Consider the following 22837-nt stretch of genomic DNA (forward strand, 5'->3'; position numbering starts at 1 on the left):
AGTATCGCAGAAAGACCAAACCCAGTTGCTGTCTCTCAGCAAAGTCCACCATGTGTCCAGATTTCCCGAAATGTCCGAGGCAGCTCTCAGCCCAGGTGAAGGGCTGTGGGACCGGCTGTGGCAGGGGGGGCCAAAAAAACCCACCCGTGCCAGGGTCCCAGGGCAGGGCTGGAGGCTCTGCCTGCTGCTGTGGGCAGGTCCAGGTGGGTGCACCGGGGTTATCAAGGCCGTCTGTCTGCCCAGTGTCCCCAGGCTGCTGCACAGGTTTCAAGGTCCTTTTGAAGGTGTTCCCTGATCTTGACCCACTGCAGCAGCTGCCTGTGGTCCCCACCGGCACAGGGATGTGTGTCGGGGGCCCCTGATACTGTCAGCTGGCTGATAACCCTTCCAGGCTGGGAGAACTATATTGACGGCTTAGAGTAAAGAATAGACTCTTCTCCTTTTCTTTCCCAGAGCACTGCACACAGGGATGCCCACTGCCTCCCCCAGGGTGACCCACAGCTACGTCCAGGGGACCTCGGACATCCCCCTGCTCACCAAAACCATGGGCCAGTGCCTGGAGGAGACCGTCGAGCGGTTTCCCGACCGTGACGCCTTGGTATTCTGCCGAGATGGGGTTCGGAAGACGTTTGCACAGTTCAAAGAGGAGGTGGGTGCATAGTTTCCCCTGCACAGAGCCCAGGCAGGTGGTTGATGGCAGCAGCAGTGTGATGGAGAAATGGAAAATGGTTTCATGGGTCAGCTCAGGAGTGAGGGGTGTCCTGTGCATCCTGGCCCTGAGTGAAGGGAAACGGCACCTCCCCAGCACACACCCCATGGGCGTGTGGTGCCTTTGTCCTCAGAGTCGCGAGATCAGAGGGAGAAGGCAGCATAAGCAGGATGCTTGCTGAATATCCCAGAGTAAACTTTTGTATTTAAAAACGATCATCCCTATCTGATGTGTTACAGGCTGAGTCACAGTGCTTTCCTCCACTGGAGTAGCTCCAGCACTTGTGGTAGTCACTCTGCTCCAACTATTAGAGCTCCTGAGTGTGTGGAGGTTTCTAGTCCGTTGTGGAGCAAAGTCAAGGGCTTGGTCTCAATATCATATGCAAAAAAATCTGTGTGGGTGTATCTATGCATGTGTGCATATTCCATCCAGAATACACATAAACATACAGTTGTATGTAGGGGCAAGATTTCAATGTTGACTATCTGGAAAGTTTCTATTAAACGTATGATATGATCTTGGATAGGAAGAATTGTTCGGGTTTTTTTTTTTAGGTTTACTAGTGTTTTGGTTACATCCATTCAGATAAACAAGATTAGCTGTGCTCACCCTAATTTAAACAGGGGGCTGTGATTCAGAACTGAACCAGAGAATAGCTGTTCCTCAGACTCCTATCTCCTACAAGGTAGACTTGATAAATTTGTTGGAGAACATAACACAGCTATATAAACTCTCCTGAATACCTCAGGAAATATTTATCCATACATCTGCACACCTGAAACATGCTTACCATCTTGCAAAATGAAGCAGTCGTGTTAATGTCGTGGCTGAATTCAAGTTAATGGGGATAGGAACTCCAGATTGGTCCAAAATCTCTTGATACAGTTTTCCGCACCCGAGTCCTTTTTGAAGCAACGTGCCAGATCGGAGGCAGATCCAGGGATGTAGATAGGCCCAGCACACAGGTAAGGCTTAGTCCTGGGTGTGATCTCAGGCTCTTGTCTTGTGTTTTCCAGGTGGACAAGGCAGCAGCTGGGCTTCTGGCGCTTGGCTTGAAGAAGGGAGACCGGCTGGGGATGTGGGGTCCCAATAAGTACGAGTGGGTGCTCATGCAGTTTGCAACTGCCCAGGCAGGAATCATCCTGGTAAGGAGTGTGCTGTGTCTGTTGGGAAAGGAAATGGAAGCAAAGCAGCAGTTAGGAGATACTGGAGAGTGAAGTTAGTGGTGTGACCCTTCCCCATGCTCTCACCCAGCATGTTGGCTGTTCCCGAAGGCAGGATCTAACACGATCTGTGCAGCCCCCTGCATCCCTGTCCTCTGCTATGTAGGAAAGCCACAGACAGAGCTCAGAGGAAGGACCAGGAAAAAATGGACAGCTGGGAACTAGCTTGCAGCATCTGATGATAGATGGAGACATCCTTTTGCCTGTAGGACCATTTCTGTGTAGTGTGCTGCTGTCCTAACCGGTTACTGGTTATTTAGAGCCCTCCTAAATGGGACCCGTGCTGCTTCATGGTGCAAATGCTCAGTTAAAAATGTCGTGCAAGCTGCATATCCCCAAAAGCCAATTTTCATTTGAGAGTATGACCTGGCACGTTCCCCAAAAAGTGTCTTATTTAGACCGTGCACAGTGGTAAGGACTGCACTGTACCTTCTGGTCCGTTTTCTTCACCATGGTTCATCCCAGTGTCTGCCAAGACGCAGTAATGGGATGGGTGAGTGTGGCTCGGTGTGAGCCTGATGGTGAATGCAACTCCAGTGGCCAGCACTGCTTCTGGGGAGAGCTGAGCAGGAGACAGCTGCTGTTTTCATGGGTGTCTGTTAAGAAACTGACTTGCTCTTGAGTTTTGAGTTTTCAGTTCAGTGGCTTGAATGTCTGCCTGGGGAAAGGAGGCCTGGTTTCAGTTCCTCTGTTGTCACATCTAACCTCACCTAAATATCTTCTCTTTTCTGATTCTTTTCTTTCATGCAAACACAGGATTCAGCCAATTTTTCTGGTGAACATGAAACCCCTGCAGTGGGGAGCTCTTGGCTCTGCCTGTTGGAGAGGAGGAGAGGCTTTGAGTGTGGCTTGTCCCTGGGAGAACTCTTCTGTTGGAACATGCTAGAGAAGAGGGTTTTCAAGGCAAGGGTAACTCTGATCAGCCCTCTTGTTTTTCCCTCTGCAGGTATCTGTGAACCCAGCCTACCAGGCCCTGGAGCTGGAGTTTGTCATCAGGAAGGTTCGTATGGCACTGGCTGGCAATGCAAATTCCTTATGAGTTGATTCATTATGAGAACTCGTACAAGCAGACGCCTGTTAAAGGGGACGGTGGGGACACAGCACAGATCAGCTTCTGGTTGAGTACTTGGGCATATCGGGAGCACTGGGGGGAGAGCAGAGCTGTGTAGAGGTGGCTGTGTAGAGGGAACCACCACGCAGTGACCGAGGGGATGAAGCTGTGGTTAAATGCTCACCTTTGTTGCTGTTCCCTTTGGCCGCTCCCCTGTCTGTTTGATGGAGCCTTCTGCATCCTTCTCATCCCTCTCTCTCTCTGCTCACAGCCATGTGCTGCCCACATGACACCAGTAACAACCAGACCTGCCAGCAATGGATTACTAGGGAATGAGGAAAGCAAGGCAGGGCTCGATATCTGACCCAGGGACTGTCCTACCCGAGAAGCTGGCAGCCAGGACAGCAGGGATGATGCAGTGACAGCGTGTGGCTGCAGGCTCTCGAGGCAACATCTGTCTCACATCAGTTCAGGCTTTCCCATGCTCGTGCTCCAACCTCTGCCTGCGCTCAGGCTGCCCGGGAGTGAGAGCATCAGCGGCCGCGCTGTCCTGAACCCAGCGCAGCGCCGGCTGCACGCCTGGACCAGGGCTCAGGATGCCGGTGTGTGGTGACGGCACCCTCCCCTGCGCTCACGGGGCTTTAGGGGTTCACAGCCGTAAGGGCTCAGTTTGCATTTGCCCTCGGTGAATCTACTGTGCAATGACCTACGTCGTGCTCTGCAGTGCATCTTTAAACCACTGCATGCCAAAAATAAAAAGTTAAAAAACTCCAGGTTTAGTTTGGAGAGAGGGTATTGTATCACGTACTTATAGAAACAAGCCGTGGAGAAATCCCAGTGGGGTGCCGCTGGCTGTTGCCTGTGGTGTGGGGTCCTGGGGCTGCGTGTGTTCCTGTGCTGGTGGTGGCTGCTCTTTGCTGTGTCCTGGGCACCGACCCGAGGTGACCTCTCATGAGGTTCTGTCTGTCTTTGCAGGTTGGCTGCAAGGCGCTGGTGTTTCCCACTCAATTTAAAACGCAGAAATACTATGATCTTCTAAAGCAGTCGTGTCCAGAGATAGAAAAATCCAGTCCAGGAGGAATAAAGAGCAAAAGGTGAGTGAGGAACATCTGGTGTCTGTCCTGTGTCCTCCCTGTGCCCAGCTCAGGTGTTAGCAGAAGGACCCATACTGGGTCTCATCCGAAGAGAACGGGTCAGGCTGTCCCGGAGGTTTGCCCTGACCGGTGTACGCCTACCCAGGCAGTTTTCTCCTTCCCTCGTTATTGCTGATGGTATTTTTCTTTCTGCCAGGCTCCCTGACTTATCCATTGTTATCACAGCGGACTCCAAGCTGCCCGGCACCTTCCACATGGAGGAGGTGCTGCAGGCTGGGGACAGCAGCCACATGAAGCAGCTGAGAGCCGTGCAGCAGACCCTCTCCTGCAACGAGCCCATCAACGTCCAGTTCACTTCGGTAGGTCCTTCTGCCTGCTCCATGCCCGCGGTTGGGTTCCTTGCTGGGGACACAGGGAAAGCTGTGCGCGATGCTGAGCATCCCGTTTCCCTCTGAGACCCAGCCCTGGCTCCAGCTCCTCTAGGGTGGAGGAAATGTTCGAGCGTTTCCCTGCGCTGCTTCTGTTCTTGCTGCTCAGCCCTTGCCCAGGGGCTGATGGAGATGGTGTCATGGGAATTCTGTCCAGCTGAAGTTGGACCTTTTTTTTTTTCACTTGGTTTGGGATTAAGATGCTGTTAAAGAGGAAAGTTTCTCAGGTGTGAATGGAGAATGAAGTGCAAGGTTACCCCAGAATCCGCCTGGGAAATCGCCCCAGGGAGCACACGTAGCTCATCCTTGGGAAAGGTGGCATCACTGCCCAATGCTCCGTGTCTTTCAGGGGACAACGGGAAGCCCCAAAGGAGCCACCCTCTCTCACAGGAACATTGTGAATAACGCCAACCTGATCGGTCTGCGGCTGGGGATCACAGAGCAGGTGGGTCTCGGTGGGAACAGGGCTTGGGGTGGTCTCCGCTGCCCCAGAGAGACTGAGTGTGTGGGGAGTGTTGGTGCTCGCTCAGCAGAAGGTCAGGATGTTTTGCTGCAAATGACATTGAGCGATACTTGTGCATAACATTTTTATTGTCAGTGGAGTTTCATTGATGTTTCATTTTAGTTTCATGCAAAGTATTTTTTTTGGGGAAAAAAAAAGATGCCTTTTTGTGGGGGAAAATAGTGAAATTACTCGCTTTTCATTTTGCTGGATACTCTTTTCAAAGCATTACAAGAGTCTGGATGTTAGCTTTGAATTCTGTTGAATGAGGTTTTAATTTATTTTACATGACTTCATTTCGTGTCATGTATATAGTCTTGTAACTCTTATCAGGATATGACCTTTCCATTTGTAGTTTCTTTTAAAAATTTTTGAGGGTAAATATTTTCTTTTGAAGTTCTGCAGTAGTTATTTCAAACACAATAGCTTTGATCCAGAAAAAAGGCAGGCTGTTTCAATCAGTCTTCAGAACCTTTGGTGTTTTAAAAAACAAAATAAAATCAATGGCGTGTGCCAAGTCCTGCATATTTCATGCCTGTCATAGCACCACCGCTTGTCTCTTCTGGCATATCACAAAATAACGGGCCAGCAATACCAGACTGAGAAGTCCAGCGAAGAAAAGACATTGCAAAATTACAGAATGAAATCTTGACATAAAAAACTTCCCAAAGTGATTTTTATTAAAGGCAGGAAGCATCCGTGTTGTGTTTCCACCTAAGGGGAGCACAGATGAATGTGAGATTTCCAGCAGGTTTCCAGTGAATCGGGGAAAACTCTGCTCGGACCTTTGCTCTTCAGCAGTGAGCTGGGCTGGTTGCGGACGGGAAGATCTCCTCTCCTCACTCTTGTCTTTGCCTTGATCCCAGGAGTACCGCGTGGGCCTCCCGACACCCCTCTATCACTGCCTGGGGTCGGTGGCTGGCTGCATGGTGATGGCTCTGCACGGCTCCTCCTGCATCTTCCCATCGCCCAGCTTCGAGGGGAAGGCTACTCTGGAGGCAGTGGCTCGAGAGAAGTGAGAGTTTGGTTGTGTCTTGCTCCGGAGGGGTTCGATGCTTTCTGCCCTTGGCTCGCTCACACTCCTCCTTCCCCCCGTGGGACAGGCGGGTTTGCTGGTGCACATCCATGCACAGGCACTTCAGGAACCCAAATCCTGCCTTTTCCGCTGCACTTGGGAGTTTGCCACGCTTCTCTTTTCCCAAAAATAAGGGATGCTTCAGGGCTTTAGCTGGAAGGCATAGCGGTGCCGTGGTTTGCTGTGCCTGGGGGGTTTTTACACCCCCCGCCTGCACTCCTGCCCCAAGCCCAGCTCCGCTGCTGAGCTGGTTGCATTTACAGCCTGTTCTTCACGTGTAGCTTGTAAAAAAAGAGAGCTATCATTGTGTATGCATCATGCACATACATGGATATTTATCTATATTTTCTATATACATGTGTACATATATCTATATGTGTCTGTCTGCTGTGCCTGCCCCCGTGCCGCTACTCCGCGGCCCCACACGATGGGACGGGGGCTGAGCCGGGGCTGTCCCTGGTCCCAGCTCTGCAGCTTTGCCTTTTCTCTCCCCATCCCGAAGATGCTCCTTTCTGCACGGCACGCCGACCATGTTCATAGACATGCTCTCCCAGCTGGAATCTGACTCTTACGACCTGTCAACTCTCCGGGGAGGTAAGTCTCGGAATTCAAATGGGAAAATCCCAAGAAACTGGCTGTTACTGGTTCCCTGCTGGGAGGTTGTATTAAGCTTTGTGAGCAAATGGCTCTTCTCAGGGGAAGAGTTTATTTGCACAAGCCTTGTGTTTCACTGTTAATTTGATGCAACATTTCCTTTCCTTGGGGTTTCCTCCAAGAGTTATGCTTTTTTAAGGTTTCTTTCATTTTACAGCAGATGAGGGAAGACCTGTCAGGTTTATCCGCTCGACTGGGGAGCTGGGAAGCCGGGTTGTGCTGGGCTCTCCTCTCGCCAGCCACCACGGAGTGGCAGCAGATGCTTGGTGTGCTTGAGGCTGCTGCAGTCCCTAAAGCAGAGCTAGGCTGTGATTGCTCTGACCTAAAGTCTCCTGCCTATTTTTTGAGGTCACTTGTCTAAATATGGGAAAGGGTGCAATAACGTGCGCTGGAGTTTTCTCTCTTGTCGCAGAGAGGCTTGGAAATAGCTGAGCTGAAATGGGGAGACCACCAGCCCTTTGAGGCAATGGCAGCATGGAGAGAAGATGGTGCTGGAGCATAGAGAAACATTTAGGCAGATTACTCAATCATCTCTCTTATGTGAAAACTGATCCTGTCTCGTCTTGTTGCCCAGCAAAACCTATGTATTACCTCATTCTTTTGCTTTCTCATCCTAGCATGGAACCAGGTGAAAATGTGATGTGCCCTCTCTCAAAAGGGCTGGTGGTCTCCTGCAAGGCAGGAGGAAAGGGTTTTGGTTCTATGGGAGGATTTTTCCTGCTAAAAATCTGTGCCTCTCTCTGATCTCAATCTTTCCTTTTTGGGAACTGCAGCTTGGACTAGGATTCCGCTAGAGGGTTTATTTTCCTAACGAGTGAACTCTGCCAACCCTTAATTCATTCAGGCAAACTGGCCTTGCTGCAGCCTTTGCTGCTGGAATAAGGAGGACCTGTATCCTTAAAAATAGAAAGTATTTTGACAGGAACCAGTGTATCCCAAAGGTCTTGCCAGCATTTAAATCTGGGAGCGCAGAACTTCTGAGGGACTGCTCCCGGGAACAGATCGTTTCTAAGATGGTCATAGAATCCCAGACTGGTTTGGGTTGGAAGGGACCTTAGAGCCCATCCAGTCCCACCCCCTGCCATGGGCAGGGACACCTCCCACCAGCCCAGGTTGCTCAAAGCCTCATCCAGCCTGGCCTTGAACCCCTCCAGGGATGGGGCATCCACAGCTTCTCTGGGCAACCTGGGCCACTGCCTCACCACCCTCACAGCAAATAATTTCTTTCTAATATCTCATCTCAATCTCCCCTCTTTCAGCTTAAAGCCATTACCCCTCGTCCTATCCCTCCACCCCCTGATCCAGAGCCCCCCCATCTCTCCTGCAGCCCCCTTTCAGCACTGGAAGCTGCTCTAAGGTCTCCCCGGAGCCTTCTCTTCTCCAGGCTGCACACCCACAGGCTGAGACCCTGTCCTCGGATGGGAGGTGCTCCAGCCTCTGACTGTTTCTATGGCCTCCTCTGGACCTGCTCCAACAGGTCCAAGCTGAGGGTGTGCTCAATCCCACTTTAATAATCTTTTCCTCTTCTTCCAGGAATCATTGCAGGTTCTCCTGTTCCCCCCGAGGTCATGAAGATGATGATCACCAAGATGCACATGCCGGAGATCACGGTGAGTCGTGGTTGTTGTGACTGGTGCTGTTTGTCATGGTGAGACCCTGAGTTTGGGTATCTCTGCACCACAGCGGTACCTGGCGGTGCCAGAGCTACTGGGATCAGGTGTGGTGGGATGCTGGGCGCGAGGCCACGCTGAGTGAGGTGGGCTGGGAGGAAGAAGGGGGATTCAGTGTCCTAAAGTGAGCTTCTGCTGGTGCATTTCAAAGCTCATAAACCCTTCTGTTGTACATGCTGCCAGGATGGATGATTATGGAAGAGGCATTGCTGGTTTGTATCAGTGTGGGTGGGTGCACGTGTTCATCTCGCTGTGGAGCTGTCGGGTTTCTTTCCCCATCCTGGACCGCATGCAGATATCAAACCTTGTCACACACTATGTGTTTGTGCCTGGATGTGGGAACGGTGCCATCCACACGTGCGGTGCCAGGCGTTGCGCTGCCAGAAGGGCAGCACGTGTCAGAGCTTGTGTGCTGCTGCTCCATCGCATGTCCCCGCGCCCTTGGCCCGTGCAAGAGCATCAGCATGTCCTGCATGTGGAGGGGGACAGACCACCAATGAGGCGATTGGTGGCACTCCAGGTGACATGTTTTCTAAGCAGGTTTTGCTTTACTTTAAGGGAATTAAGTTCAGTGCCATATTGCTTGCAAACGCTGAGGAAGCAGGCTGTTGTGATGGATAAACCTGGGCTGGGAGTCAGATCAGGCGTGTTCTTGTTGGTAGACCTGGGCTGCTCCAGCCCCCAGGGTTTTACAGGGACAACTGTGCTCTGCTGTGGACCAGGCAAGTCCAGAGCATCTGTCCTGGAGCCGTCTCAGAGGCAGCTAGAGTTTTTTCCTGGATGTGATGCTCTTAATGCCGAGCTGAAAACGGCAGGGACAGCTCTGGTGCCATTGCCCGGACTCTGTCAGGTGACAGCTATCTATTTTTGTAGTAGGCTTGAGTTTGGCCTCACAAAATATTTTCAGACATTACTGCAAGTGCCCAGGACTTGTTAGGTGTCATGTGTTCCTGCTTTGTAGAAAGAGAAATAATAAACCCCTCCCAAACAGTTGCTCTGCCCATAGGATAAAGAGGATTAATTCTATATTTGTGCCACCAGTCTCGTGTTACTTCTGATCCCCCAGCCCTCAGACACACACAGGGACACTTGTTGAATTCATCTTTGCAGCAAGAGCTTTATACAGAAGATGTACATAAGAAAATATACAATTTGATTTCTATATAGGAGACAGAGGAGATTTCATCCTCTTAAAGGTCATTTACACTCAGTTACAGAGGAATAAATATACATATATTTATATAACTCTTTAGGATTAAAAAACACAGTTAAGTTGCTGTGGTATTGCAATAGCCGTGACAATAAACCACAGTCATCCTGGTGTCCTGCGAGATCCTCGGGGGTGTGGGCAGAGAGGAGGTGCCCCGCCGGGCTGCACGGCGCACACCTTCTCTCGGACGTGTGAGCATCTTGGTAGACCCCACAGCGTGGGAGGGAATCCAGTCTTCAGATGGCTTCAGTTTTGGGCTTTCCCAGCACTGCTTCACCCAAAGGGTTTCTGGCCGACCCAGAGGTTGCCACCCATCGGCGTCAAAGGACATCTTGGTCTCAGGGCCACCGGTCCTCGGGCATTGCTTCACCTGTCCCCCTCAGCCCTGGCCTGCAGGGATCCCCTCCGTGGGCAGGCAGGAGTCTCTTTGCGTGGGTTGAGACCAATTTTCCTGATCAAGCAGCTGGGGGAGGGATGCTTCTACCTTCCCACTTGCTTCCACTCCACTGGAAGAGGAGAGATGGTGACCAACTGGTTGATGGAGGCCGTGGGTTGTGTTGGTTCTGGGGAAGATGACTGTGTTTTACCGGCAGGATCTAGGTTAGCTTGTCTTAGTATGGTCATGCATAGTTTAGTTTTTTTTAAAAATGCCTCTTTTAAAATATATAGATGTCGGAAAAGATTGGAAAGGTGGATTCCATCCTGCAATCAGCAGAGAAGCGGGGATTTGGAGGAGGCTGGAGGTGTTTGGATATATCAGAAATGGTTCCCGACAGGTAGGAGAAGCTGAAGGAAGGACTCGGAAGTCAGTAGTTTGATGGTTGAAGTGACCCGTCACCAGGACAGGCCATACTGGGGCCTGCTAGGGGAAAAAAAGAGAGAAGTACACATGTTTAAGGGGATTTTTCAAGCAGATCGGTAAACTTCCAGCATTTGTCTGTTTGTTTTTATACTCGAACCAAGTCCATACTAGAAAGGGAAGAGTCGGGAGTCAAGGAGCCGTTACAAGTTCCTGGTAGGGGATGGGTGAGTCCCGCCTCTGACCCCTTCTGCCCGTGCTCACTGTGACTCTTGGGTCTCTTCCCCAACGTGTTGATGGTCAGGGAGCACTTCCTTCGTAAAGGAAGAAACACAAGAGAGAAATTTCAAGAGTAGTGAATTGTTTTGGTGCTGTGGTTCTCAAAATCCAGGGCAGGGAGGTTTTTAGGACCTGCCAAGCAGCCTTTCCTCTGCAGTGTGGTCAGTGACCGAGTCGCTGGCCACCCCCAAAATGCAGACCCTTGTAGCTGACAGCTGAGGGAGCTGCCTGGCTCCCAAGAGGTGCACGATGAAGTCAGAGGTACCTCATATTCCTTAAAATCATGTTCACCGCCCTGCAGTGGGTTTGTATGCCTGCACTGTGGCACTCACACCCGAAGGTACCGCGCTTTGTCTTCTGCAAGACTGGAATAAATACTTTTCTGTTTCATTAGCACTTGTAAACCTGCTTGAGAGAGCTGGATGGAAGGTGCTACAGAAAAAGCAGGTGTTACTGTCATGGTTGTCTTACTCTCATTATGGAGGAGTGAACGGGACTTGAGCTCAGGCAGGGAGAGAAGAAGGTTAAGAAGGGCCAGAGCTGCAAATGAAATACACTTAAGGATTGTGGTTTAGAGAACTGAAGTTTTTCCATCCTTAGAGCGGAACTTTACCCGCCCTATATGGAACGACTGGTATTTCCATCTCCAGTCCATAAAACCTCTGGCACTGCAAGAGAAATAACTGCTTTAGGAAGGCGCAGAACAGCTGGCATCATCCCTGACATTTTGGTCATAAATTTCCTTTCTCCATCCTGTTGTGCATATCCTTAGTGAACTGGGGACCAAACCACCATAACTGGGCTTCGGGCTTCTGCCTCGTCCTTTCTGTTGTGAAAGGGCACAGTGACAACCCCTGTTCGTACAGTGCAGTGCAAGGTCACCACATGTCACCTCCAGAATGAGCAAAGGTCCCTTTCCCAAGAGCTTGCAGACTTGCAGGCTCATCCAGAGTCCTTTGGAATCCACACGGGCTCCAGACATACTCCTGGGATGGGGAAAAGCAAAATTCTTGGGATGAAGCGATGACAGTTGTGGCTTTCTTGCTACTCCGTGCCCTGAATTTAATACTCGTGATACTCGTGGTAGTTTCCAGTTGTGGCAGGTGTGTGTGTGGTGGGTTTGCGCAGTTGGTGTTTGGGTTGGGAGATGTCAGGAAGCTCATTGCTCAGGGGAAAGTCAGCCCTGTCTCTGAATCACCTTCTGGCCCAGAATGCTTTATTCAGACAATATTTGCTGTCTCGATCCTCCCTCTTCTTGGACGCTCATTTGAAGGCATCAGCCCTTGTTTTTAAATACCTGAGTGTCTTGGATGGGAATTGTAGTTGGTGAAAGGCAGGTGCTGGACTGAGAACTGCTCCTTATGGAAGTCATCTCTTTCCATACGGGCTGGGCAGCCTGGGGCCAGGCTTCCCAGCAATGTCCTGCCCTGGATTTCAAACCAGACCTAGAGGATCTTTAAAAGGCTGAGTATCTCCAATTGGTTAGAAAAGTAAAGCATGTGTGATCCCAGCTCAGGGTAAGAGTGGGCTAAATCCACCCTTGTTTTGACACTTAATTACACGTCTCACCCTTACCTGCTGCCCCAGGCCAGTCTTTAGCTCCATGTTTGTTTTACGGGGTTGACTCCACCCCAATGCTCCAGGCAGATTCTCTGGGAAGCTGTGGATGCCCCATCCCTGGAGGGGGTTCAAGGCCAGGCTGGATGAGGCTTTGAGCAACCTGGGCTACTGGGAGGTGTCCCTGCCCATGGCAGGGGGTGGGACTGGATGGGCTTTAAGGTCCCTTCCAACCCAAACCAGTCTGTGAGTCTATGATCAGGGTTTGCTGCAGGTTAGACTACAAGCTACCAAGAGGAAGGGACTCTATGAACCATCTTACGTGTTTAATGGCGGCTTCCCTTCTTGGACCTCTTGGTGGGGAGCTTGCAGGCGCGGAGGGCTGGGGTGTCTCTGATGGACTGTCCCCGGTACTGTGTGGGCGTGGAGCAGGTCTCCTCGGTGCGGGTGCGATTGCCCTTCAGCCACCTGGGACACGGGGAGGAAGAAGATGGGAGCTCATGAGAGGCGCAGACCACCCAGGACAGTGCTTATACCATGGATGGGAAGGGCAGGCTGGAGAGAGCTGCTGAACGCAGCTCGGGGGGACCCCAAGGGGACCGTGGGGAGGGCGGGGGTGCGCGGTGCCATACTTGCGCAGGGGTGCCAGCTGGCAGTTGCAGTGCCAGGCGTTTTTGGAGAGTGTCAATGTCTCCATTTTCTCAAAGGGGAAGTTGCGAGGCAGCTGGGTGAGGCGGTTGTTGTCCAGGTGAGCAGTCTTCAGAGCGGTCACACCGGCGAACGCGTTGTCTGAAAACTGAAGCACAAAGGTTTATGGTAGGAACACTGGGTGAGGGAAGGGGAACTCACAACCTGAGTGCCTCCCTTCAAGACTTTTAGAGGTGTAAGCATGGAAAGAGCAAGAGGAGGAGCAGTGGAGGAGGTCCTGGCTCACTGGAAGCTCTGGCCACCTGAGAGAGGCATCAGGTTGGTGGGCTCATGGGTGATGGAGTCTCCTGCCTGAAGGGAGCTCCATCCCAAACCCATGTGGGATTGTCTTTACAGCCACATCCCTAAACAAATTAAAGTCTGGCAGCCCACTTTATTTTCAAGTCATACTTCTCCATTCTAAATGAAGATATTTTCTGGGTGTATTGCTTTCCAAGGCTGGAAATCCTCCCAGTGCCTGTTGCCTTGCTGTCCTGGAACGGCTGAAGGAGAGTGTTTGTGGCGTCTGCAGGGGCTGTAGACTTTGGCAGTGCCCGGGGGCTCCGAGTGGAAAGTTACACTTGGCATCCAAGCAGTATAGAAATAGAGGCAGGTTTCCAGCACCTCAGCCTCCTCCATTTTTTCTCATTTCCAGTGGGTTGTTTGCAAGGGATGCTGCAAGATTTGTCTCTTCTCAATTGCCAGGCAGGATTTAAGGGAGAGCCTCCCTTAAAAGAGCTGCCCAAGAGAGGAGAGAGGCTGTAGACCCAGCTCTGCAGCCCCTTCCTTTCTTCCCTGCAGTCTCATCTCTGGCTTTTCTCAGCCCAAGATTACTTGGGTTGGAAAGTTTCCTCTTGAAAGCAAACCCCTCAGCACAAACTTCCCTGGAGGTGATGGATTGGAGAGGAGGTCATCGACAAAGCACAAAGCTCCTCTTGGCTATGACAAACCACTTCTCGCCCTTTTCAAAGTGAGGGAAAGCTTTCTGTAAAGGGTGGAGAGGAGACTCCCAAAGTCTACCAGAACCCCCTCCAGTCCAGGACCTGTGCTCCCATTTCTGGCCAACAGCTTGCACTTCGGATGGGACCATGAGGGTATGGCCAAGCTCTCTAGGCTGAAAAGGTTGACAGAGGAAACGTGCTATTTTAAGATGTGAACTTTTGTCATCTTCCAAATTAAGCAATGTTGGATCGGATTAGAGCTTAGCTAAGAGACTCCCGCAGCACTGTAACTGTTGGACAGTTGGCGGTGCTGGCCTCTGCGGTCCGAAACCGAGCTGACCCTGCCTGGGAGGTTTTGCTGTGCTGATAGCAGAGCTGCTCAGTGGATGCTGGCACGCCGTGCAGCGGGGCGGCAGCCTGGCCGCGTTCGGGTTTGGACAGTGCTGCTCTGTCTCAGCTGCTCATTCCTCTCCCAGCCCCATGAGAAGAGTTTGCATCTGCTGGTAGCAGCTGCTGCGCTGCCTGCCAGAGCATGCGTGGGTAAAGAGACGGGTGATTTTTTCCCTTATTTAGGTGGAAGTTTGCTGGAATTTGTTTTGCAATACACACATAGAGAGGGGTATATGTAAAGCTTCCAGGATCTGCGCTGCCTGGTTTCATGCTGATGTGCACGGTGACTGGTGTGGATGTGTGATGCTGTGGGGAAGGGGAACACCGAGCTGTTGTGGCAGAGCAGTCCCAGGGCTCTACTCCTCCTGCCCAAGTGCAATTTAGGCTCAGCTAGCTTCGTGTGGAAGGGTTGTTGCACTTGATCAGCTCGAAAATCTTGCAGCCATGTGGGGAACAGCTAAGAACGGTGTTTTTGGGAAGGAGAAAGAGCTGCAGTCAAGCTGCCAGCGGCATTTCAAGTATTTGGTAGTGATTTCCTAGGTCATGAGGCGTCTGTGATGAGATGCTCCCAGTAGTGCAAAGTTCACACATGGGCTGTTTGGATACGAGGCCTTTGAGGATTTGGAGAGAAAGCTCTGGGCTGGGCTGGGAGCTTTGTTTTCCTGAAAAAGAATGCAAGCTCTAAAGGTTCAGAAGCCAGCCCTGTTAGTGCTGATCCTGTAAACTGGTGTCTTACTGGGCTCTTGGGGAGGAAAGGAGGCATCTGGCTGCAGAAGAGCCTTTAAAGGTCCCGTCCACAGGTGGTCACCGGAAAGAAGAAAGTCTTTTTTCCTGGCTAGAATTGTTAACCCTCGCTTTTTGGCCAGTCCAAGGACACTTAATTCCCTGGAGCACCCCTGCGTCGTGGGTTAGTCTAATTTCTTCAATTTATAACTTGGGACTCTGGTGTCTCTGCAGCTGGTGCAACATTTAAGCTGTAATTTTTGACTTGTGCATGGTGAAAGTGCCTTAAAGCTGAGTCCACAGCAGTGCTGTGACAGCATGTCTAAGGCCTGGCCCAGCAGGGTCAGTGGATTGTTTTTGAATGTTGAGTTTGGCTACTCCCATTCAGGAGAGTTTAGTGCTGAGGGTGCGCAAGGGCTCAAATACCGACTGGGTGCTACTGACATGTTCTGGGTAATGTTGTTCTCCACTTGGGCAAGCTGTAATTACAGTTTCTGAGCATTTTGTGATGCTGTATCCCCTTGAAAACTCTGGTGTGCTCTGCTCCTGATATTCACGTGATCTGCTCATCCCTGCAAGGCTCTTTGAGTTGCTCTTCGTCACTAAGAGATCCTCTTTCTCATCACATCGTCCTGCCCGTGGTGGGTGTTGTTTTGCCGTGAAGTCCTAGCTGCCTTCCCGGGATGCCCTTTGTCTGTGGGCTTCCTGACAAAGCATCATCCTGGGGAGAACTGTTCTGCCCCACCTGCACCCCCTCCCTGCAGGCCAGGGATACAGGACATCAGGCTGCAACAGGGTGCTGCTGCTCCTGCTCTCTGCTCGTTTCTGTCGCTGCGCTGCCTGGCATTGCAGAGGTTCTAACGCAAGCAATTCCCTGCACATGATGCTCCTGCCTATGGATGGTGCTTTCTCACAGAAGAAGAAGGGGGTTGTTTTGCCATTTGGGATACCTGACGTCCCTCCTCCCCTCCAGAGGGAACAGGGCCCCTTTGTAAGATGCTGCGAGAGTTCCTTTGGAGAGAGCATCAATACACAAACCTTCCTTTATAACGTGTAAACTTGGAAGGCGGGGGGGAGGTGGAGGTGAAGGTCCGTGTGCCTACCTGTCTGCAAGGCGTGGGTCAGGAACTCTGCTGTTTGTGTCCCCCCCAGCCCATGGCAGGGACCCCGAGACAGCAGTGCCCTTCAGTCCCACGAGTACAAGGCAGACACTCGCCTCTCACCCCACGCCTTGTGTCTGGGATGCTGGAAGGTTGCTGCTTGTCCTGGAGCACCCCAAATACCTTTCCTAATGACTGGTGTCACCTCCAGCTTGGGAGGTGACACACTGCTTTTTCCAGGGAGTTTGATCAGCTTCAGATAATTTGGTTTTGCATAAAATAACTCATAAAATAACTCCCCAGGAGGGTGGAGTGCTCTGTCTCATCTCTCATCTGGGCCATGGCAGGGGTGTTATCAGCTGGCCAGTGCCTCGCTGTCTGCAGCCTGCAGGGCTGCATCTCCCCCCTCCTCTGCAGGGGAGGGACAGCAAACCGAGGGCTTTGGAAAGGAGAGGAAGAAAATCAAGCCCTGTGTTTCTTATCCAGAGCAAATGGAAAAAGCAAGGACTCACCTTCTTGAGTTTCATGTTTTCCAGGTTGAGCGTCTGCAGGTAGCGCCCGAAGGACTGGAAGGCACTGTCCGGGATGACCTCAATTGGGTTATGAGAAAGCCTCAGGTCCTCCAGCACTCTCAGCTTACTCATGGCATTCACGGGATAGCTGCTCAGCTGGTTTTTGTCCAGGTGGAGGACAGCGAGGTTTTCTACATCCTCCAGAGCCCCGGGCAGGAGGTTGGTGAGGGAGTTGTCCGAGAGGTAGAGCCAGCGCAGGTCTTTAGCCCCGTTGAAGGCTCCTGGTTTCAGCTCCCGGATTTTATTGCTGCCCAAGTGCAGGATGAAGAGGTTGACAAGAGGGGAGAGGAGCCCTTTGGGCAGGTCTGGGATCTTGTTCTGGTCCAGGTACAGGTAGGTGAGCTCAGACAGGTCATCAAAGGCTCCTGGCTTTATGACACTGATCTGGTTATCAGAGAGATAGAGGTAGACCAGGCTCTTGAGCCCCCGGAAGGCTCCGGTTGAGATCTCCTTGATCCGTGAGCCCTGGAGGTGCAGGGACACCAGTTTTTTCATGTCACGGAAGCCGTTGGTGGGCAGGACGGGGAAGTTGTTCTTCTGCAGGTTGAGGAGCCGCGTCTGCTCGGGCACCTTGGGGATCTTCTTCAAGCCCGCGTTGTCGCAGATGACGTGCTGCAGGTCTCCACCATGACAGTGGCAGCTGGGGGGACATGCCTGCACGGCGGAGGCAAGGCATGCCAGCAGGCTGAGGACACTGAGGATGGAGCCTGACCGATTCATGGTCAGATCTGGAATTAGTGTGGTGGGAAGAGGAGCAGCAAGAGGAGGAGGAGGGAGATGGGTGGGAGAGAGAGAGAGAGTAACTGGGTTTGCAGCATGCTGAACACAGCCCTATTTATAATGTTATTAAAAAGCAAAATCCCTTCCCACAAACCGCAGGCAGCAGCCAGTTGGAAGCAACTGGCTTTGGGAACTTACTGTGAGCTTAACCCCTTGGCACCAGGCAAAGGAGTGTCCCGGTCCCTGGCCCTGCTGCCCAGCGCCTGTGCAAAGGTACTTTTCCTTTCTGCAACTGGGGAGGAAAATGTTCAGAAAGAACAAATGCAACCCTGCTCCAGGGGGAACCTCTGCGGTCCCTGCTGACCTGAGTGGGGCCCAAATTCATCAGCGGGGGGGGAACCAGCCCATTTTGGGTGAATGGCATAGCAGGGAGGCATAGGCACCTCTGCTGAAGCTTTCTAGGCTCCTGGGCTGGTTTGGGGAAAAGCGCCTTGTTCTGTTATCACACAGGGAGGGTTTTGGGGGTCTTGTCTTGCTGGTTTGAAAGGAGCTTGTCTGAGCAGGGATGGGAGATGGGAGCAGTACGGGGTCATGCCAATGGCCAGCAGCACCACTGTTGCTCTTGCAATGCAAAATTTTGGTTGAAGACTTCCAGATCTAGACTGCACCTAGGAGCTGGTGGAGAAAGGCAGAGCAAAGACAGGCTTAACTTCTGCTCTGCCACTCCTATGAGCAGTGGAGCGTGAGACATCCATCCAGAGCTGCTCATGGTCAGGAGACCCGTGTGTGGGTTTTTCTCAGCATGTGGCACTGCAGGGCAGGGGCTGGTGGGATGTGATGCCAGGCAGCTGTGCCCAGCTCCCTGCCCAGCTCAGACAAGGCAGGCGGCAGTGCCAGTGGCTCTCGAGATGAGGCTATGGGACAGGGAAAGGTGAAGGGATGGTGAAGCAGCAGAGCAGGGAAATCCCTGCTGCGGCTGGGACTGGGGTCTGCCTCGGCTCCTGTCCCAGGGCAGAGGTGAGTGACCAACACCAGGGATGTCCTTTGCTGTCCCAATAGAGAAGGCAAAGCAGTTAAAAGCCCCAGCGCTTGCTTCTGTGAGTGTGGAGAGAGATCCAGGGGTTGCGGGGTGGGGTTTGGAAGTGGAACATTTTGAACTGATTTCCAGCCAGTTCCTGGCTGCAGCAAACAGCCGAGAGCCGAGCACATAACCGCGAGCTTGTTGAGATTTCTGCTCCCGAGGCTGGCTGCGGAGCCCCAGCAGAGCTGCTGCAGAGGCGAGACAGGCTCGAGAAAGGGAGGAAATCCAAGGGCTGCCTTAGGACACAGAGTGGTTTATTCACCGAGATTTCTGGGTTTTTCCATTGTTGCAATGAGGAATTGGCCAGCGCTGCCGAGCATGCTCCGGACGGTGTTATGCAAACCGCCTGGCAGCCCGCGCTCCGGTCAGCAGATGGCCGTCTGAGCGGTGTTTTCATTGCGTGACTAATTTGAGGGAGAAAAGGGGCTTCTGGGGTGTGAATGGTTCTGGTGAGCCCGTGGGGCAGATGGGGTTGGCTGAGCAATGATGCAATGTGGGACCTCGGTGCAAACCAGGCCATGTCAGGCTGCCAAGCTTTGTCAGCGCTGATGTCCAACGCCCCGCTGTCGAGCAGCTGTGGCCTCGCCGCTCGCCTCGGCACCGGCCGCTTCTCCTGCTGCTGCTCCGGAGGGATGCTCCAGGCTCCTGCTGCAGGGACCTCCTGGAGTTACTGCAGGGTTTAACACTCTGTGACCAAAACAATGGTATTTTTGCTTATGCCTGGTTCAGTGGGCACCGCGGTGGTCGTACACGTGTTTTGATCTCTGGAGTAGCCCTTTGAGTGTCTTGGTCAGGACCTGTGGGACACTGAAGGGGAGGTGGACAGAAGAACCCTTTGTGTTTGCCTCCTCTGCCCCTCCAGCTGATGCTCGTAAAGCTCAGGCAGGGAGCTGGGTGAATGACTGGAAAAGAAAAAAAAAAAAAATCACCTCTAAAGCATCATCTTCTATCCACTGATTGATGTTGGTGGTTTTCTTTTTTCCTCTGAGCAGTTCAACCACCTTAGCCTTGTAATCATTTGGTGAACGATTCCTGCAGTTCTGTATCAGCTATCCTGTGTAAGAGCAACCGATGGGCGCGACTTAAAATCCAGCCTGTTTCTGCTGGACACTGAAGCCAGGCAGCTATCTGTGCTCCCTCCCCCAGTGCAGCTGGGGTCTGACACTGGGTTTCCCCATCCCCTTGCAAAAAATACCACATCTACAGAGATTTCTGCCAGCTTGGGTCAGATGGGAGCAAAATGCCGGTGAGAGCCTGGCAAACTCCATCCATAAATAGATCGTACCCGTATGTATTTCTGGAACAAGACCCTGTTCAGAGGTTAAGCTGCCTAAACCTCAAACTTCTCATCTTTCTTCCTCTGAGGATAAATTTCTCTTTCTTCCACCTTTTATCTGTTTGCTGGCCGAGACTGCGCATTTTGGGGACAGGGACAGTCCCCGCAGGGATCTGTGTGTGGTGGCTGGAGCAGGCAGGCTGTGGCCATGGGTAAGACCTGGACTTTCCTCCTGAAGATGCTGCGACGGAGCTGCCACGATGCTGGTGCAAGGTGGGGGGTGTCCCTCACCCCGAGGGATCCCGTGCAGCAGAGGCTGGGTGGATCCTGGCTGATTTTTGGTCCAGTGATGGGGTGGCAGCAGGGCAGTGCCACCGAGGTGTCTGCTTCTCAGCTCTATTTCTCCAGGCACAAATGTTGGATAGAAGGGAGTTCTTTCCCCTAATGTTTTTTGATTTCTCTGCCTCGGTGAGTACATTCCTGCGGTGGGAGCTGGTTGGCATCTGTCACAGCTGGCACCTCGCCCCGGGCTCCCGGCTGTTTGTGTTTTGAGCTGCTCACTGGTGGGGTCTGGTCTTCCCACACTGGGTTTCACAGCCCTCGACTGGCCAGCAAACATCCAGCAATCCTCAAACGCTCACCTGGGTCCCGCTCATGGGTGGCTCCGGGTCTGGCGGTGACAATGGCAGCAGTGTTGGAGTCCCCTCTGCTGTGGTGGTACACCACAGGGAGCTGGGTCCTGTCCAGCCCCTGCCTCGCAGGTCCCCTGGGACCGGTGCTGCTTGGACGTTGCAGAAGAGGCAGGATTATCTCACCATCCTCTCTTTATTAATTGATTAACAGTTCTGCAAACACTCCCGGTGCCTGGTAATTTGCAGATGCTGGACTCCTCTCCTTCTTGGAGGCGTTGTGGGCTAAGCAAATAAATGCAGTTTTTGAAACAGTGTAAATATAGATTTGGGGCATTTCTTTGGTGCTGCAGGTCAGAGCTGTTTTGATACAACATCGGAGATGGTCTTTTCTATGTGTAATCTCTATTTTTGTTAGTATTGACGATTCTGGCACATCAAGACAGCTACACATGCATGTGAAAATATTCCGTTGCTTGCTTAAACCTGATGCTGGAGCTTTTAAGAGGATCCAGGTCTGGTTTTGCATGTTAGTGTACGCATGTTAGTGCCCTTCTTGAAGTGGCACCAGTGTAGCTGGCCTTGGGTCCAGGCTGGAGGTGAGGTCTTGGGCAGTTTGGGGTGTGCCTGGGGTGCATGTCCTGTCCCCGTTTGCAGCCCACACAGAGCTGAGCCCCTGCCTCTGTCGGATGCTGGGGAGGGAGCAGGGTGGGAGCTCTGCAGTGTTCCGGGGGGTTGTCCCGGGCACAGAGCACCCTCCAGGCAGCGGGTGGGTGGGCAGTGGGGAGCCCCAGAGGGTCTCCTGGGTCCTCCCCTTCCAGGCAGTACCTGGAAAATCCCTGGCTTTCAGCAATGTGCTGGTATCACATTGGCAGCAGTGGGGCTCTAGGTTCAGACCTGAGCTGTTGTTTCCATTTGATAAGATTGAAAGGTCCCCTTCCCTGGGGTGTGGGGGCTCAGGGTCCCCTTCCCTGGGGCGTGGGGGCCCAGGCTCCCTGTGGAGCTGGAGGAGGTGGTGGGTGCTCCTTCTTCCTTCTGATGGGTTTCTTCCACTGCACCATGGCCTCCACCCATGGATATGCTGCCAGTTTGGCTCCCTGTTGATGTCCACCCGCCCTTCCCTCCTGTCCCATCCCAGCAGCTGCTGGATGATGCTCTTGGCCTCTCTGGTGAAGCTCCCGCAGCCCTCGCTGCCTCGTCCCAGCCGTGCCCCATTCCACCCACGGGCACCAGCCATCCCCAGCAGCTCCCTGCTCTGCTCCAGCTGCTGTCCTCTCTGCAGCTCTTTCAGGCTCCTGATTCTCTTTCAGGGAGCTTTCTTCCCTTGCAGGACACAGCCGATCCCTGCAAGACTCCTGACTTACCCAAATGCTCCCCAGGCAGGAGTCCCACCCCAGTTCCCAAATGGAAAATGGGCTCTGCTCAGAGACATCCCCGCTTGTCCTTGGCCAAAGTGAGACCTCCCCATCCCACCTCATTTTTGGGGAGGACCTGATGAGTAGGTGGTTTCAGCATCTGCAGAAGTGATGAGAATGTGCTGTGAGAACATGTAAAATGCAGGATCCTGGACTTCCAGCCATGTCCTCAGCGAGGGCTGAGCTCAGCAGGTCCCTGCAGACATTGCCTTTGCCCCCGGTTTTTGCCAAGTTCCCTTCTCCAGCAGCTTTGAGCATTCGGGTACTCCCAAACCAGTGGGTTCCCACCCTTGTGAGACTCTTCGTTTCTGCACAGTTCCTCTCACTTGTTCATTTTATTTCCCCTTTTTCTGAATGCATTGGCACCCAGCGGCAGGGAGGATGGGGTGAATTACACAGCAAAGACTTTTCATCAAGCTGTGGATAACCCAGCAAGGAACTGCACATGCCTTCACTGGTTGCCACTGGGCAGTGCTTCTGGCGTGCTGTCAGGACTGGGGAAATACTTGCAAACCTCAAGACTTCTGCTCAGCCTGGAAAGAAGAGAGGCAGCTTTAACTCCAGACCACGAGGAGCAGTTTGTCCTGACTGTACAATAACAGGAGGTTAATTTTCAGTGTCAGTTTTTGGCCCGGGCAAGCTGGGCTGCCTTTTTTGCCGTGGTCTCCTCCTGAAGCAAAGCCATTGCGTGCTGCAACACAAAGACGGCGCTTTGGGCACCTGGTATTTTTAGGAACTTTTTAAAGCACCATCCACACTGGGACTGTCTGGCAGCTCTCCGGGTGCAGAGAAATGCCAACAGGGTGACCACCCTTGGAGGTTTGTCCTACAAGACCTGCTTGTTTGTGTCCTGATGGTTTGGACACAAAGATGGTACTGTTGCTGGGGAAGGAAAGGAAATCTCAGCATGACATAGGCTGGACCTGATCAGAAGTTGGGTTGGTTTTTTTTTTACAGCAGCAAAGTTGACCTGAAGGTTCAGGAATATTCCAATACAGTTTGGGATAGCGGAACATCTCCAAAGCAAGGAGACACATGTCCCCAGAGGATGG

The 22837-nt window shown here is 52.4% G+C and overlaps 2 protein-coding genes across 2 annotated transcripts in view; one reads left to right on the forward strand and one right to left on the reverse strand.

The window, feature by feature from the left end:
* The first annotated feature begins 496 nt into the window (after positions 1–496).
* Positions 497–22837, forward strand: part of ACSF2 (acyl-CoA synthetase family member 2) — a 28727-nt gene continuing 6386 nt past the window's right edge. The window contains exons 1-9 of the mRNA XM_010083708.1: positions 497–649; positions 1726–1854; positions 2879–2932; positions 3959–4077; positions 4274–4436; positions 4855–4950; positions 5874–6022; positions 6585–6676; positions 8270–8346. Coding sequence (XP_010082010.1) covers positions 545–649; positions 1726–1854; positions 2879–2932; positions 3959–4077; positions 4274–4436; positions 4855–4950; positions 5874–6022; positions 6585–6676; positions 8270–8346 — 984 coding nt within the window. The 5' untranslated portion in view covers positions 497–544. The remainder of the gene's footprint in view (positions 650–1725; positions 1855–2878; positions 2933–3958; positions 4078–4273; positions 4437–4854; positions 4951–5873; positions 6023–6584; positions 6677–8269; positions 8347–22837) is intronic.
* Positions 10126–17384, reverse strand: CHAD (chondroadherin). Its single transcript, XM_010083697.1, has 4 exons — positions 16605–17384; positions 12884–13047; positions 12574–12719; positions 10126–10475 (listed from the first exon to the last, which is right to left on the reverse strand). The coding sequence occupies exons 1-3, from the start codon at positions 17382–17384 to the stop codon at positions 12578–12580; spliced, it is 1086 nt and encodes a 361-aa protein (XP_010081999.1). The 3' UTR covers positions 10126–10475; positions 12574–12577.

The sequence above is a fragment of the Pterocles gutturalis genome, unplaced genomic scaffold (assembly GCF_000699245.1).
Source record: "Pterocles gutturalis isolate BGI_N339 unplaced genomic scaffold, ASM69924v1 scaffold33071, whole genome shotgun sequence".
Classification (NCBI taxonomy): domain Eukaryota; kingdom Metazoa; phylum Chordata; class Aves; order Pterocliformes; family Pteroclidae; genus Pterocles; species Pterocles gutturalis.